General features: G+C 32.2%; 1 protein-coding gene across 3 annotated transcripts in view; it reads left to right on the forward strand.

The window, feature by feature from the left end:
* The window catches only part of LOC146993432 (uncharacterized), a 50,312-nt gene that overhangs the window by 14,212 nt on the left and 16,770 nt on the right, over positions 1-19,330 (forward strand). For 2 of the 3 annotated variants that reach the window (XM_085808710.1, XM_085808712.1), the window contains one exon: positions 6,183-6,368. In XM_085808710.1, the coding sequence (XP_085664836.1) occupies positions 6,183-6,368 (186 nt within the window). Of the gene's footprint in view, positions 1-6,182; positions 6,369-17,159; positions 17,396-19,330 lie in introns of those variants that run through there. The other variant, XM_085808711.1, reaches the window with a different exon arrangement.

Raw genomic sequence — 19,330 nt, forward strand, 5'->3', positions numbered from 1 at the left:
ACCTTTTCCCCAGGAATAAATTCAGGTCTTTCCCTTGCATGCTTATCATAATAGATTTTAGCCTGTTTCTGCTTACTCCTCACCTTTTCTCTATATTGATCTTTTACAGTTGGTTTCAATTCTGTTTGCGTAATTGGTAATCGTGTTCTTAAATTCCTACTTAATAGCATTTGACTTGGTGATAAATTTATACCTGAAATTGGAGTATTTTATTTTGGAAAATTTTATTTTGTAAATGTACATTTTACAACTGATCTGCAAAATATGAAATCTTACTAAATTTAATGTACAGTTAAGGCAGTAGCTTCCAAGTTTGTATGAAATTATTTTCTGGACATTGCTGAATTTATAAGCACTTTAATATGCAAGTAACTGAATAAAATGGGCATAATCAATTACTTAATAAAGACCTCTTTAAAAATAATTATTTTTTTACTTTCTTACATATCCAGAATGCAAGTACTATTGGTAACACTGAGAGGTCAAAGGTAAATGAAATTCTTCCAAAAACTATTTCTGACTTTAAATTAAGTAAAATTATGTTTACTTAAATATATGAAAGTAAAATATTTTTCTTTAATAAGATTTCAGTATAATTTATCTTTATGTATCATAAACCATATTAAAGGCCTCATTCAATTGAAACAGCGATCGTTGTATCCAGCATTAGCGATCACTTTTGAAAACGAGTGATTTTTCGTATTCATTTGAAACACTTCCCTACCAGTCGAACTCGTAGGGATTGCCAGAGGTTACTTGATGCGCGATGCTGTTTGTCACGTGGTCGGAAGTTGCGTTTGTTTCAAAATAACCAATGAAAGAACTACCAGATGTGCAGGTTGACTCCTCGTAACCATTCTTTAGGTTTGCAGTTCACGTTTGGTGTGCCATCTTTGGCTTTTCAGCGCTATTGTTTCAAAGTTTTATCTATGAAAATTCTTCAAAGGTATTATTTTATTTTAATTCTTTTATGAAAACAGCTAACCTAAAAGACACATTCCATTCACATAAATCATATACATGTGAAAAATATAGGTCAAGTAATTTTTGCATACTGAAAAAAAAAGTGATTCAAAAGACCTTTTAAAGGAAAAGAAAAATGTACCTAGTTCTATTAACAACTCAAAAAATACAATGTAATATATTCTAAAAGGAAAATTATATAATACACAATGATGTAGATTACATATATTTAATAAATACATAAAACTCTATAATGACTCTAATGTTCATAACTATATAATAAACGCCAACACATATCACATCATGGTACATAACACTGCTATGAAAGGAAGAATTTTTAATTAGAAACATACCTTTTATATTTATTTGATAACATAGACGAATAAAATATAAAGATGACAAGAAGTTATGAAAACACGTTATGCAACTTAAGAAACAGTAAGAAGCCTTTTAAGTTATAGCAATATCATAAGGCACTGATTAGGAAGTAAATATCATTTTTTCATTCTTTTACATCAGTAATACTTTTTTCATTAAAAACTTTAGCAGTGAAAGCCAAAACAGATTTATCATTGGCGCCTCTGATGCAAGGTCACACAAAAATAAACTTGATTTAGCAAATTTCTAAAACATTAAAATCAAAAATAGTAAATTACAGTAACATATATTATTAAATTATTTTAATTACACATAAAAAATTGTCTGAATTAAATTAAGAATCACTGACTAAGCTTGTACAGCATTTTAAAACATATTTTATGTTGATACATTGGAAATAAATTGACAGCAATCGCAGTTAAATGAAAGAGCTGGAAATACAGTCTACATGATGTATAAATACAGTCAAAATTATTCGTTAAATACCTAAGTTGATGCTTACCTTATTCAAAATGAATATAAATACGATATATTAATGTTACTTTAAGGGAAACATTATATAGTGCATAATTTCAATCATATTATCCAATGTTTACATTTTTTTTTTTTTTACATTGGAGGCCGACTGACAGATTTGGCGACAATATAATAAGGTAAAAAAAAAACATACAATTTTAAACCATGAATCCCGCATTAAAATTTAAATAAAAAGTGCACTTCGTAGTTATAATCACGCACAAAATTGAAATCAAATGTATAATATAATTATTTAAACTTTGTCCTTTCGCGATAATAACAATAAAGAAAATCACATCAGCATCTACTTATCGCCGTCGATATCTGTGTATTGACTATACACATTCTGATAATACTCATTTTGTACATATAAAATCAGTTTGTCATTAATTAGCAATACTTAAATGATAATACACATTTCGCTGAAACATGAACACTTATTTTTTTAACAATTATGAAAACATACGAAGCTGAACTTACTTCAAAAGCGCACGGTCTTGCGATCGGAATCTATTCCAATGGACAAGAATTAATTACCCATTTTCTTCGTATTTCTTCATTTCTCGGGAAATAGAACATACTAAAGTTATTTCTGGAACGATATGAATAATTTGATGCAGTGCATCCACGCATATTTCTCTGAATTAGGTAGCAATCCATAGACACAAATGTAAACAACACAACGCTAAATCAATGTCCACTAGCAACAAGTGCACTTAATTTGAATACAACACAGATGATGTGTCGGCTGCCCTTGCTAGGATCCTTATACACCCTATACTTTGATATAAGTTGATGCTCACTCAGCAGATCTAAAGCATTTTCTTTAGCACGCTTGATTTCTGTCCTCGTGAAAGCACAAACAACACAACCGCCATATTGATTCGATCGTTTTTCGCCGAGGAATGATGGGTTCCAAGTGATCGCTATGAGAACGAGCGATCGCGAGCTCAGAGTGATCGTTGCGTTTCAATTGAATACCAAAACAGCAAAATCAATCGCAACTGATGACATATGACGATTAACGATCACTAAATGTTTCAATTGAATGAGGCCTTAAGTTTGGAGAGTAATAGTTTATAGTTCCAGCTGAAAGTCAACAGTTTATACATATATATTTCATCAATTGCATAAATACATATATTACAATGTGATTTTCTTTTTCTCTTTAGGATGCAATGTATTAAAAATAAACAATATTTTTTTACCTTCTCAAATATTATAACAGTAGTATAATTAATTTTTCTCTTTAGGATGCAATGCATTAAAAATAAGCAAGATTTTTTGGTTAATCTTTGGATTATGGTAACTCGGCAATTTTTTGGCAACCAACCCTACTACAGCAACCTGCTATTTTTTGTTTTCACGAAGTAAAGGCATTTTTTTTTAGTTTTGTTTTACTCAACATTTTTTTTCCAACAATCTGCTAGCCGAATTACGCTTATGCTAGAACTTTTATGGAACAAAAGTGCTTAATCATGACGAAGATTAGGTACGAAATTGGGAGAAAGTGCAGAATCGCAAACTGCTTGCCGCCTTGCACATACACGGTATCCATTTATTAAACGTCGACTTAATTTCACTTAAAACAATATCCCAGAATTGCGCAAAAATGACATTGCGCACACTCTTGACTTTATCCATGTACACTGCTAAAGTCCTAGCTAGTAACCTTCATCGCCTTACCAAACTGTCGCCAAACTACCTGTTACCATATTCCAAAGATTAGCCGATTTTTTTACCTTCTCAAATATAATAACAGTAGTGCGATTAATTTTTAAGCGTTATTCAAAATTAAAGTTTTCATCTCAATTTTTTATTATTTATTTTAGATTTTCTTCCTAAAATTAGTTAACCTAAACATCTTAAACAACGGTGCAAATAATTTAAAGCGATTATTAAAAATATAGATAAAATATTCAGGAAAAAAGGGGTTAAATTATATCTAAAAATAATTGTAAAAAATCGAATAAGCTAATTTGAGGTCATTGTCTGCCGACTACCAGCTGACGGAAATAAAAACACTGCCTGCCATATCAAAAGCGGGCCAAACTGGCGATGAACAACCTAAGCTATCACTCCCAAAGAGTGCTTAAACCGTAAGTCACGTGTTATATGTTGGAGACAGCCTAGCATACGAATTCTCTGTGAGTGAGCTTTCTACCTGTTATGTGAAGTTGTTGGTTACAACACGTCGGTTTTCAATGAATTTTGGGTTGATCTTTAGATTATGGTAACTTGGCGATTTTTTGGCGCAAATTTGGCGACCAACTCTCCCACAACAACCCTCTATTTTTTTTCCCGCCGCCATTTTGTCTTCACGAAGTAAAGACATGTTTCTTTTCTTTTTATCTACTGAACACTTCTTCCAACAATCTACTAGCCGAATTACACTTATGCTAGAAATTTTATCTAACAAAACTGCTTAATCATGACAAATATTCATTGCAAAATTGGGAAAAAGTGCACAATACCATACTCCTTACGCGTTTTTTAATATAACACATACACATAAACCATGTACACGTTGACTTATTTTTACTTTAAAAAAACATCCCAGAATTACACAAAAATGGCATTGCGCACACTCTTCACTATATCCATGTACACTGCTTTTTTCTCATAAATTAGAAAAATTTCACGAAAATACATGACAATTTTCTGAATCTTTAAACCCGGTAAAAAGAACATATATGAAATTACTTGATCACGAAAAAGTATATACCCTTTCCAAATATGAACATTTCCACGTATAAAATAAATAAAATATCCAAAAACTTTTACCTCTAAATCATCTATTATATTATAAACATCACCAACGAATTCATACCGCAAGCATTACAAATACTTAGTGTCAAATATTTAAATTACTTCCATGCACGTTTACTTCAACTAAAACATATACCAAATTCCTACAATCATAAAATTCACAAAATATCACTAAACCATGTACACGTCGACTTATTTTTACTTAAAAAAAAAATCCCAGAATTGCACAAAAATGGCATTGCGCACACTCTTCACCATATCCATGTACACTGCTTTTTTCTCATAAATTAGAAAAATTTCACGAAAATGCATGACGATTTTCTGAATCTTTTAACCCGTTAAAAAGAACATATATGAAATTACCTAATGACGAAAAAGTATATAACCCTTTCCAAATATGAACATTTCCACGTATAAAATAAATAAAATATCCCAAAACTTTTACCTCTAAATTATCTATTATATTATAAACGTCACCAACGAATTCATACCGCAAACATTACAAATACTTAGTGTCAAATATTTAAATTATTTCCATGCACGTTTACTTGAACTAAAACGTAAACCAAATTCCTACAAACATAAAATTAACAAAATAACTATCATTTAATTAAAATATAATTAAATTCAAAACCACTACTTAAAATATAAATAAGCACATACATTAAATTAATAAAAATTAGCTTACAATCCTAATTACTTTAAACTAAATCATTGCTAATAACAATTTTCCTAATAATACCAAATTACTTTACTTCCACCTTACATTTAGAACAATGCATAAAAATAATATCCTCAAATAATTAAAAATACTAACTTACCTAATCTTCTTCAGAATCTTGCTTACATGGTGGATACACTTTTATTATGGATTCAATAAAATTATTTAACGATTTTTTTCTGCGAATTTTTCCTCCGCTAAATAAAAAGCAAAATTCTCTTTATCACATCTAGAATTCACTTTAGACAGCGCCATACAATCGCAAAATTAATAAACCCTACTTCACACAGCACACAATGAAGCTTAATACAAAATAATATACAGCTACAGATATTTTTCCAAATTCCCCCTTTTCTGATTAAAGAACTGTAATTCGTCCATTAATATCACATGACATATCCCATGATCTCTCATTTCCCTCACACAAAATAATGCGTAATCGGAACTGAATACTGCTCACATTATTACCAAAGTCCCAGGTAGTAACCTTTATCGCCTCCAAAATGTCGCCAAACTACCAGTTACCATATTCTAAAGATCAGCCAAATTTTGCTTCATTGAAAACAGCAGTTTTAACTGTTTGAGTTGAACCCTTCCTCCTCATAGTCTAACCTCATAGCTCTAGCTGCAAAAATTAATCAAAACTATAATTTTAATTTGGCAACACCAGTGAGCGTCGTTTCGTTTTCGTTAGACAGCCATTGCTAAACACTTTCTTTACTTAGAACCTAGAGATCTGTAAGTAATATAGTTTTAAGAGTATTGATTAAATGACTGTTTTATTTTTGCAGTGTATAAATGTATGTTAAAAATAAATTCCTACAATTTTACCTAGATTTTGGTAAATTCGGAAGAAATTCCCGGCCAACGCTGTAGAATTCAAACCAAGATGCCGAAGTTAAATTCAAGAGAGTATAGAAGAAGTTATGAAAAAGAACATCGAAGAAATTATTACAGGAGAAGATATGTTAGACATTACTCGCATGATGATGGAGAAGAATTCGTGATGAAGAATGATCCGGTAAGTATATATTTTAGTATAACGACCTTTTGTTTAAGGCAAACACACGAGAGCTATGGGAAACGATTTTTGGCTCTAGTGTAGAATTGGGTGCCCCTTCGATTAGCGATAATTTTTTTTTTTTTTAATTTTGGTGATGAAACCTCATTTCTGGTTACCATGATAGTTTTAACTTTCTTTTAGCTTCCTGATTTCTTTTAATGAAAATATATTGATGTGTACATGGACAAATTTAAGACAGTGCGCAATGCCTAGTTTGTGAAATTCTGAGGTATGTTTTTTTAAGTGAAAACAGATCGATGTGTACATGGACACAGAGTTTGTATAATTCTTTGACTTTTTATTTTGGTTTTGTGTGACGGCCATCTTGAAATTGTGCCTTCCTGGAGCCGATTTTGGCGTCAAAAAAGAATCTCGAAAAAACAAGGGGCACCCAATTGTAAACTTTTACCCGATTTTAAAATTACTGTTTACTTTGTGAAGTGTTCATATTATCATTTGTAAAATCAAAATCTTCGGATAAGAATTGCACATACTCGGTATCCATGTGCACATCGACCTATTTTTCATTGCAAAAGTCAGATATTGACAAAAATCCAATTATTACTCTTGTAAAAAGCGCCAAACAAATAAGTGGGCGATTCTGCACTTTAGTCGGAAATTATTAATTTTCTTAAATCACTTTAGCAACGTAGTTGGAAATCTTCTTTATAAGATGCAGAGTATGGTGTCTTGAATATGGGGGGGGGGAGGGATGTTGAAACAGAATGTCTTCAAAACAAGCTAATTTTTTATGTAATAGAATATGCGATTAAAATTCAGACCTTTACAAAAAAAAGTTTTAAAATTTTTAAACTAAAATTATTTGGCTTAATTTAATTTAAATTAACATTAATTTCAGTAGTAAAATATTTTTTACTTTATGCTTTAATGCCTTCAGATTTTCTCATTTTGTATTAATATATCCATTATACATGTGTTCTTCGAACTATTACACCGATGTTGGTGTTTGAAAATACGTTATAGGTATTGAACATGTATTTGTTTTAATCGTATTAATTTTTATTGATCTATAATTAAGTCATTGCAACACGTTCACATAGCACATTGTTTATTCCACACTAACATTCACTGACTACTACTTCACTTCAGTTTGACCAGCAACTAGTGTGTTGCCACATATATGTAACATCTCCCCTCTTTTGGGAAACTCATAGGAATCAATGCATTACATAATTATCATATTTGGATGATCGATATACATTACGACCTCTTCTTGTTTTATATACACAATCACGATTAATATTATTGCTATTATTTTGATGGTGAGGATCATTATGTATTTTTGGATGTTCACTACTTATATTTTCCTCATTTTCATTACATAGATCATAATAGTCTAATGTCACTAAATTCTGATTTTTAGTTTTTCTTAAATGGAATTTATTCCGTCTAATTACCCTATTATCTTTTGTTCTAATCCAATATGATCTAGGAGTTGAATGCTTTTTTAAAACTATAGCAGGCTCCCATTTATTTTCCCATCTCAACATTACCTTTTCCCCAGGAATAAATTCAGGTCTTTCCCTTGCATGCTTATCATAATAGATTTTAGCCTGTTTCTGCTTACTCCTCACCTTTTCTCTATATTGATCTTTTACAGTTGGTTTCAATTCTGTTTGCGTAATTGGTAATCGTGTTCTTAAATTCCTACTTAATAGCATTTGACTTGGTGATAAATTTATACCTGAAATTGGAGTATTTCTATATTCCAGTAAAGCCTCATTTAATTTTTCTAATCCTGCTTTTCTAAATAAACTCTTGGCTATACCTACCAACCTTTCTGCAAATCCATTGGATTTAGGATATCGAGGACTGCTAGTGATTATTTCAAATCCCCAATCCCTTGCAAAACTCTTCATTTTCCAACTATTAAATGGTACGTTATCACAAATTAAAGTTTTGGGTATTCCATGTGTTGCAAATATCGATTTCAATTTACTAGTAACTTCCACTACAATTTTATTTTTTAGAGGAATTATGTCTATGCATTTAGTTAAGTAACAGCCTATTACTAGATAACTTTTCCCTGCATACTCACAGATATCAGCACCAACCTTTTCATAAGGTAAACTGGGAATTTCATGAGAAACAAGAGGTTCTTTTACTGTTTGAGGCCTGAACCTATCACAAATTAGGCATTTAGAAATCATATTCTCAATGTCACTGTTGATTCCTGGCCAAAATAGTACTTGTCGAGCCCTAGCTTTTGATTTTTCAATCCCACAGTGAGCTTCATGCAATAATGTTAACATACACTTTCTTAATGCAACAGGTACTACAATTTGATTATTAAAAAAAAACTAAATCTTGTTCAACACTCAACTCATTTTTAAATTTAAAATAAGATCTTGCTTCTTTAGGAACTTTATCAACACTCAAAGGCCATCCATTTTGCCAATATTCTTTCACTAGCATTAACCCTTCATCTTCTAATGTAGCTTTCTGAAATTCCCTTTTCTTACTCTCAGACATTTGCAGTTGTTTTGTTAGTGTATGAACAATCTCTGTCATATCCATGTTTTCATTCGTGTCTGTATCAATAAAGGAACGTGACAGTAAATCTGTGATATACATATATTTCCCAGGCAAATATTTAAGTTTTAAGTTATATTTTAAGAGCTTAATTTTTATCCTGTGCAATCTATTTGACAACACGTTAGCAATATTTTTATTCATAATTGAAACTAATGGTTTATGATCAGTAAACACTTCTACCTCTCTACCATAAATGTAATAGTGAAATTTATTAGCAGCAAATAAAATACTAAGAAATTCTTTCTCAATCTGAGCATAGTTTTTTTCTGCATTATTTAAACTCCGAGACGAAAAAGCAATTGGTTGCCCATTCTGCAATAAGCAGCAGCCTAACCCATCTTTAGAACTATCTGCCTGTATAGTTATAGGTTTACTGCTATCAAATATTCCTAACACAGGTGCATTGGAAATTAATTTTTTTAATTCCCTGAATGCTTTAGAATGTAGCTGTAACCACTGCAATTCTACTTTGTTTTTCAAAAGTTCCCTTAATATGGCTGTTTTCTCTGAAAAATGTGGTACAAATTTCCTCAAATAATTACACATTCCCAAAACACACTGTAATTCATGCTTATTCTGAGGTTCCTGTAACTCAGTAATGGCTTTAATTCGATCAGGATCAGGTTGCATGCCTGACGCATTAAATAAATGACCTAAATATTTAACCTCACTAACCCTATATTGAAGTTTTTGCTTGTTGAATTTAATATTGAGTTTTTTAGCTCTGTTGATGACCTCTGTTAAAATTTTTATCATGTTCTTGTATAGTGCTAGCAGCAATGAGGATGTCATCAAAATAGACCAATACTCCTGGTATATCACCAAAGTTTTCAAGATTGCGTTTCTGAAAAATTTCAGGTGCACAGGAAATGCCCATTGGAAGCCTTAAGAATTTATAGCATCCAAATGGTGTGCTAAAAGTACAAAGATCACTACTATTTCAATCTAACGCTATTTGAAAAAACCCATCCTTTAAGTCTAAAACAGAGTAAATTGATTTATTACATAGCTTTGGTAAAATCTCCTCAATTATTGGAATCAACACATGTTCTCTTTTTATAGCTTTGTTAAGATCTTGAGGATCAAGGCATATTCTTAAGGATCCATTAGCTTTTTCAATTATTACTAGATTGCTAACCCAGTTCAAAGGTTGATCAACCTTTGCAATAATGCCCTGTCTCTCTAATTCGCTTAATTTTAATTCAAGTTTAGGTTTTAAACTAAGTGGTACTCTACGTGGTGGTCTCACTACAGGAGCTATCTGATCATCAACCATGATTTTACACAATCCACTAAATTTCCCCACACCTTCAAACACTTCTGAATTATTAATAATAAATTGATCTTTAGATGGAGGTAAAACAATTGTATACTGATCTAACTTACCTTTAATTGATATTCCAACCTTATTTATAAACTGAATTAAATTAAGTTTAACACATGCATCGATTCCTAATAATGGACATATATGCTTGCTAGAAACAATTAAAAACTCAGAGTATGATCCACACCATCTGAGGAACATTGTAACATTAATGACCCCTCAGGTTTAACCTTGGACCCCCCAAATGCTTCTAATAGAACATTACACTTGTTTAAAATAAGATTAGAGTTCTTAGCACTCGGTGTTTCGTAAGTTTTCACAGGCAAAACATTCACTTCAGACCCTGTGTCCAACTTAAAAGTCACAGTTGTCCCTTCAACAATTAAAGTTTTAGTCCACTCTTTTGTAGATGATGTTGAGCACACACTTTTAGTTCTTTGAACATTTATGGAATTCACGAAGAATTCATTATCAGATTCCCTATATACATCTGCGTTGTCATGCTGAGAAACATTTTGGATGTGCTTCAGTCTGCACATAGTCGAAAAGTGATTTAGTTTGCCACAATTAAAGCATTTTTTTCCATATGCCGGACACTGTCCCTTAACGTGATGTCTGTTGCATTTTTTACATAAAGATGTCTCAATATTTGAAGTGTCATCACTCCATCCTCTGTGCTTCCTCACTGCTAAGGCTGCATTGGCTCCTCCTGTCTGATGTTGCTTCACTTTTTCTCTAGTTACGCTGTCAACATTGTGTTCTCTTAACGTTTGAGCACGAGCTTTGCTCAATTCAGCTGCTTTCCCTAATTCAATTGCTTTTTCCAAACTCAGATTATTTTCTCGCAGCATCCTCTCCTGTAAACTGGCATATAATACTCCAAGGACAATGCGATCACATATGACTGTCACTCAGCTCACCAAATTCGCAAGATTTTGCAAGTTTTTTCAGGTCAGTTACGAAACAATCAAAAAGTTCCCCTTCTTCTTGTTTTCTCTTATTGAATAAAAATCTCTCCACCACAACATTTGTTCTAGGTGTCGTGAAAGCTTCAAACCTCTCAAGCAGTTTTTCATAGTTACCCTGATCTCCTGTTGAAAGATTGAACATGTTGAACACTTCAACTGCTTCCTCACCAGCGGCATTTAAAAATAAAGCAACTTTCACATCTGAATCTTTTGAAGCATTTCCTGAAGCTTTCATATAAATCTGGAACAGCTGCTTGAATCTGTGCCAGTTTTCAGCCACATTGCCGTCGAAACTTAGGCTTTGCGGTGGGCGACAAAATTCCATCTTGCGTCTGCTGAGAGGAAAAACAACCAAGGGGATTGATTGCCTGGCAATTAGTTGTAATACTATTCCACACGACTACGCCGTTTTAATCGTATTAATTTTTATTGATCTATAATTAAGTCATTGCAACACGTTCACATAGCACATTGTTTATTCCACACTAACATTCACTGACTACTACTTCACTTCAGTTTGACCAGCAACTAGTGTGTTGCCACATATATGTAACAGTATTGTTAGTAGAATTAAAAAAGTTTGCATTAAAATAGAAACACAAAAAGAAGAAATTCTAATTCTCACCAAAATATTAAAAGATAATGAAATTCCTTTAAAATTCATTAATAGTATATTAAAGAAATCTGGAGTAGTCTACACCCTATAATACTTTTTAAAGGTATGGATTTTTTTATCTGAAAGCTCCGAAAGAGAAGGATAATGAAGGATGTTTTAAAGAGTATAAAGGATTTTTTATTTATTTTATTATTATTATTTTTTTAAAATTACTATTCTATTACTAACCATGGCCTTATATGTATTCAAAGTCATCATGATAAGCCCATGACGTGAAGATTTTTTACTTTTCTAACATAGTACCTTTACTTCCTTTTTCAACCTTTTTATGTGTAATTTTAAATTCCAAAATTAAACTTTTTACTCACATCTACAAAGCAATTATTAAAAACTTTTTCTTTACTTTTGGGGCAACTTATTGAGTATATTTTTTTAATGATAAATTGATTTTAAAATTTTAAGGGTACTTACGTATTAACGCAACCAGGCCAAAATTCGCATAAATTGCCAAATTTGGCGACCCTACTTACGGCAACCCTACGTGTTATACGTAGTTTTGTAAAAAGAGCATGTGGAGATTCATAAAATTTTCCTGCATTTTCGTGCAAATTTTTGTAATTTATGAGAAAATAGCAGTGTACATGGATAAAGTCAAGAGTGTGTGTGCGCAATGCCATTTTTGTGCAATTCTGAGATTTTTTTTAAGTAAAAATAAGTCGACGTGTACATGGTTATGGCGAATATGGTTTTCAATCAGTGCTAAAAGCAATAGCCAAAAGATTTCCGCCGAAAAAATAATTCTGCAACTTATTCAAATTCATTGTTACAAGTATTACAAATACTTAGTATCAAATATTTAAATTATTTACATGCACGTTTACTTCAACTTAAACGTATACCAAATTGCTACAAACATAAAATTCACAAAATAACTATCATTTAATTAAAATATCACTAAACCATGTACACGTCGACTTATTTTTACTTAAAAAAACATCCCAGAATTGCACAAAAATGGCATTGCGCACACTCTTGACTTTATCCATGTACACTGCTATTTTCTCATAAATTACAAAAATTTGCACGAAAATGCAGGAAAATTTTGTGGATCTCCACATGCTCTTTTTACAAAACTACATATAACACGTAGGGTTGTCGTAAGTAGGGTCTAAAGCCGTAAGTAGGGTTCAACTTATTCAAATTCGAAACCGGAAGGGTTTAATTACTATTTTATATTTTAAAACAAAATAATGTAAAAAACTGTATTAAAAATTATCTGTAATTAATAAATGTACATTTTCTTTCTATTCATACTTTTTACTCAAAGTTACAAATAGCGCCAACCTGGTAGCGATAATACGTAAGTACCATTTTAAGTTTTTCACTAAATAAATCTTTATTCCCATTTTTGTTTTAAAAGAGTCTGACTACTTAAAATTTCATTCAGTTAATATGCAGTCTTTTTCTTTGACTAAAATAAAAATAAATTTTCATTGAAATATTTAAAAGTTTTTTTTTGGTTTCAAAATTACATCTTTCATACGAAATTTCAGCTGGTTAATCTTCGGATTATGGTAACTTGGCGACACCAACCCTGCTACAGCAACCTGCTAGTTTTTTTGGGGGGGACGCAATTTTGTTTTTACGAAGTAAAGGCTTTTTTTTTTTTTTAACTCAAAATTTTTTTCTAATAATCTGCTAGCCGAATTACGCTTATGCTAGAACTTTTATGGAACAAAAGTGCTTAATCATGACGAAGATTAGGTGCAAAATTGGGAGAAAGTGCAGAATCGCCCACTGCTTGCTGTGTTTTTAAGAAATGCACACGGTATCATCCATGTACACGTCGACCTATTTTCACTTAAAAAAAATTCCAGAATTGCACAAAAATGGCATTGCGCATGCTCTTGACTTTATCCATGTACACTGCTAGTAACCTTTATCGCCTTACCAAAACGTCGCCAAACTACCTGTTACCATATTCCAAAGATTAGCCTTTCAGCCTTTTGTGCGATTACTTTCACGCCAAAGTTTTTAGTTTTGCAAATGATGCCAAAATGGCATACCTGTACATCCCTAGTTTAGATCATCTCATAGTTTAGATTGGTGTCTAATAAAAGTGCTTGAAGTTCTTAATTACTTGTGTGTTTTAATTAGGTTTTTTTCAACTATGCTTTTTAATTTCACTCATGTTTTAGTCTTTGGATTATCTGTTTAAAGGTAAACAATTGGATTAAAATTTTTCACTGAAGTATTTTGTTTTTTCACTTTCGTTTTCAATTCTTTTAATAAAATAGAATTCTCTTTATTTAAGGTTATTCTAATTAGAATTTACTTTGTGGAAGGACCAGAATTTTTGGGTGAACTATTATAATTAAAATACCATAATTTCCAGAAGAAAAGCCGCATCAGCGTTAATGGCGCACTCGAGAAAAATGGCGGGAAAAAAATTAAAATTACACAGAAATGCCACAATAGATTAAATTGCGCGTAACATCGTCGTGGGCCATATAGATGCAAAAACTCAACCTAAGTCCTGATATATGACATACCAATTAAGAAAAATGCATGAAATGAAACCATAACTCAAAAATAAATTAAAGGTAAGAATTGTATAGCTTCTGTGCCGTTTAGAGACATTTTCAAAAATTTTCCGCTCCCTTCTTACTTAAAAACTATCCAACAAGTACTTGTACCCAAACTGATGGGATCTGTATTTGGCATAATGCCAAGAAAAATCCATTCATGCTGAAGGGGAAATATGTTAGAGTTTGTTATTTCGAGGCAGGTGGAGTCGTGTCCGCCTTTGAAAAAAATTGCAGAAAAGGCAAGGGTGTGGAGAGGATGGGTCCTGGAAGATTCATCGAATGGCAGAGGAGAGACACTATTCAAACTGATGAGAATGTTGATTTGAAAGGGGGAAGAATGTTATTGTTCTGAGATCTCGTTTAGGGTGAATAAGGCGTGTAGGTCCGTTCAAGGGAAAGAATTTAAACAAAATAACGTTCGCAAAAAGCAACTGAGTGGTCTTTTGTGTGGGAACAGCACCAGTCTATGCACAATGACAAGGCCATCCAAACTATGTACAATGACCATCATAGGAAATATTTTATTTTTAGTGCACCTAAACGCCGCACCCGCTGAAAATTTGAGTTTTAAACACGTAAATGCTGCGGCGTTTCTTCCGGAAATTACAGTACATTGAAATGGTTCATTGGCTAATTCTGGATACAGAAAAGCAAGGATTTTTATAGAAGAGAGATTTCAGTGCTCCCCCTGACACAGTAGCATTGAAGTTGATTGAATTCCTCTTCTGTTATTGTTCATTTTTCTTTAAGTTTCATTTTTTAAAATGGGGTTTTGCTTGTTTGAAAAGTTTCGGTTTTGACTTTTTAGAATTCTTTTAGTTGTATATAAGTATCGAATGCCTTTTTTGACAGCATTCCAATCTATGTTCCGAGGTTTTTCGTCTCTTTTACTCAGTAGATTCAGAGCACATGCTATATCTGGTCTGCTGATTGTTGCCATATACGTATAATAATGCTCCTACTGCTTATCTATATTTTGTATTATCCTCTAGAAGATCATCTTCAGTTTCTAGTTTGCAGTAGTTTGTTTCCATTGGCATATATGTTGGTTTTTCGGTTTGAAGTCCAAATTTTTGAATTATCTCTTCAATTTTATTCTTTTGGTTTATGGCAAAGGTTCCATCTTTAGTTCTTTCGATATTTATGCTGAGGTAGTAGGTGACTTCTACTAGGTTTTTGATTTCCAATTTAGTATTCAGTTGTTGGATTGTTTTCATTGCATCATCTCTTTCACTTCATATAAGCATATCATCTACGTATAATATTATATATGTAAATTTTCCATTGATGGTTTTGGAAAACAGTGGAATGTGGTCTGCTTTACTTTGTTTAAATGTCACGTTTAGAAGTATTTTTCCAATTTTCAGATTCCAAGCTGTAGCATCTTGTTTTAAACCATATATAGATTTCTTCAGCTTGCAGACTTTATTTTAATTTCCAGCTTTTGAGTATCCTTCAGGTTGAGTCATGTAAATTTCTTCTTCTAGTTCTCCATGAAGGAAAGCTGTTTTGACATCGATATGTCTGACAGACATGTTTTCGTGCGAAGCTGCACATAGGAAGGCTCATAGAGTTGTGTATTTTACTACGGGAGCAAAGGTTTCATCATAGTCAGATCCAAACTTCTGGCTAAATCCTTTTGCGACTAATCTGGCTTTGTATCTTTCAATTTTTTCTTCTGCATTGAGCTTGATTTTGAAAGACCATTTACATCCTATTAGTTTTCTTTTATTTGGTAAATCAACTAATTCCCAAGTGTTGTTTTCTTCTAGTGAATTAATTTCTTCTCGAACAGCTGTCAACCAGTTTCTTCCAAAGTTTGAATTTCCTTCCATGTTTTGGGTTCGGAGGAGACTGGATATTTTGCATGGAATCCATAGTGATCAGGAGGTTTACCTTTTGTAACTCTGTTTGATCTTCTGAGTTCCAAAGGTTTTTGCATGGAATCTGTAGCAGTCTGGAGGTTTACTTTTTGTAACCCTGTTCGATCTTCTGAGTTCCAGAGGTTCTTCTTTGGGTTCTGATATTTCTTCTTCTTCGGGTTCTTCAATTTTTATTTCTTCCTTAGGATTTTCTTCATCCTGGTTTAAAGAGGTGCTTACAGGCTTGTTAGTTTCAGTGACTTTAATAAATCATACAGATCGACTTATTATGATTTTGTCTCCAGGAAATAAAATTCTGTAGCCTTTACTTCTGCTGTTGTAGCCAATGAGTATTCCTTCTATAGCAGTATCATCAAGTTACCTCTTTTAGATTTATGGATGTAAGCAAAAGCCTTGCACCTGAAGGTTCTCAGATAGAGGTTGGGATTCTTGTTATTCCATTATTCGTATGGCATTTTTGCATTTGGTTTTGTAGGCATATGATTCTGTAAATAATTTGCAGTTAGTAATTCTGTAAATAATCTGCCCTCTATCTGTGAGGTTGACCTGAGTCAACTAAAAGACATCTTGTCATCTCCATCAAAGACCTGTTTTTGCGTTTACTGACTCCATTTTGTGCTGGACAATATGGTACACTAAGCTAGTGATTTATACCATGTTTTATAAGATATTCTCCAAGTTCCTTACTTGTGTACTCACCACCGTTATTACTTCTTAGTATTTTTAGTATTTTTACTTTTCTCCCGAATTTATTGTTTGTAAGAGCAATAAATTGTTTTATTTTAGAAATTACTTCAGTTTTCTTTTTCATTAGGTAAATCATTGTGAACCTGCTGTAATCATCAATAAAAGTTACAAAGTACAGGTATCCACTGACAGACGGTGTTTGTACTGGTCCTAAAACATCAGTATGAACGAGTTCTACCGGTTTAGATGCTCTGAATTTCAATTCTTTGCAGGGTTCGTAGCGGTCCTTACAAGTGCTTGTAAGTCCTTATATTTGAAAATAAAATATAAAGGCCCTTATAGGTGCTTACTTTTTCTTTAAAAGATTGTCTTTTTGTTTTTAGTGCTTTTTTTAATGAAGGCGCATCCCCCCCCCGTACCAAAGCCGAAACTAAATAAACAACTTTTCTTCCTTATATGGAACATCAGATGGTGAATCCTACTCCCGGAAATAGCTTTTCCCTTTTTCTCTGCATTAACGTAACGTATGGTACGCGCGAGAGTATAGACAGGTGCACGTCGTTCCATTGGTCAGAGAATTGCGAAAACCGTAGAAAATTCCGGTACATTCGGTATTTTTTTTCTCCCACCCAAACACTACACACGTTTGAATTTCTATCAAGATTTTAATAATTTACATTCTCGTTCCACGTGGTAAGTTCATATTCGTGTTTATTATGATCGTTATCCTTATATCATGAGCATATGTATATTTATAATAATATAGTTGCAGTAGCTACTGAAGTGTAGATAAACTTCCAAAAATGGGTTTATTTTTACACAGATTAGCTTTCTAAGGAATAATATTCGGAATGGCTTAATAAAAGGAAAGTAATCGAATAGTCAGAATAATTTCTTTTCTTTTGTTTTGCCAATACATTATACAGTACGGAGGTTCTCCTCTTTCTCTGCAAAATCTCTAATATTGAAGCAGCGGACTTTTTTTTTTGGTCACTGTCCAATCTGGATTGAATAGGACTAAAAGTTTTGCAGTCTACCCAACCCAAGCAAAGAATGATTCTATTCCGGAAATTTAACGGTCTGTTCAAAATTACAATCAAAAACACACCAGATTAGTATTAGTTAGTTCTTTATTCTCCGAATACCGGCAGCTGTTGATTCCAATTGCGTAATATCACGTATGGAAGAATTACGCCGCACGTATTGCGCAATAACGTTTGCAGTATTTTGCAGAGATAATTAATTTTGATGTTCAGTCTGAGATTTATTTATGAACACTTAAAAGAGTTTTACTGTTCTTTCTAAGCAGAATATTTCTCAGTTCCGTTGGTCTATTTTTATATTATGCACATATCGAAATGTCAAAAATCATTTATTTAGTCGAGAAATCTAAAGAACAGCTACAATCTCCCCCCCTCCTCTTTTTCCAGTTACGCTCGACTATACGGAATTTTCAGCAATTTCCGAGTATGCGGGTTAGTTAAGGTTTTACTGTTAAAGGATGACTGCATGAAGCAATTTCCCATCACCTGATTTCAGAAATGTTCCTCTTTTTTACTTAAATTACTTTGCTTGGAATATACTATGTTAAGGGAAAACTGTTATGCAATGAAAATTTAGAAAATGTTCAGAATTTTGATTTAAGTTAAATTATTTAAATATTAATATGAGTGGAAAAATAAATTGTATTTATTATTAGGTGCCAAGCAAATACAATTAGTATGGCTTATTATTATTTATTTTCTATATTTTGAACTGAAATTTCATCATTAAATCTTGTAATATAGTTTAGTTCTGCATAGTTTTTTTCTCTTATTGTAAACTAATTCTGTAAATTAAACTGTCATTTAAAATTTAAAAAAAAAAAAAAAGTTGTTTTCCATGGTTGAGGTAATGCTCATTCTCTTAATAAATAATAAATATTGCATTGCTCATATTTTAAATTGCAAGTCTAATTTTTCTTTTAAGGTTATGCAGTTGTGTATAATGTAATTAGACAGGTGCTTATTTTTTTTCTTAAAATGTGCTTGAAAAATGCTTATAGGTGCTTATTTTGGTAACTAAAATGTGGCTATGAACCCTGTCTTTGGGATACGGGAAATCAGTTAATTTATATTTTATGCACTGAATGCATTTGGTATCATGTTTACAATTATCCAGTTTAATTCCTTTAGCGAGTTCATTGTTTACAAGTTGTTTGATTGCATCATCATTTCTGTGACTGAGGCATCTATGCCAAATTTGAACACAGTTCTCATTTTGCACTGATATGCTACATGAGCCTGATGGTTCATTATT

This window comes from Stegodyphus dumicola, chromosome X1 (assembly GCF_044657685.1).
Source record: "Stegodyphus dumicola isolate Sdum_Otavi_A_Nest chromosome X1, ASM4465768v1".
NCBI classification, from domain to species: Eukaryota; Metazoa; Arthropoda; class Arachnida; order Araneae; family Eresidae; genus Stegodyphus; species Stegodyphus dumicola.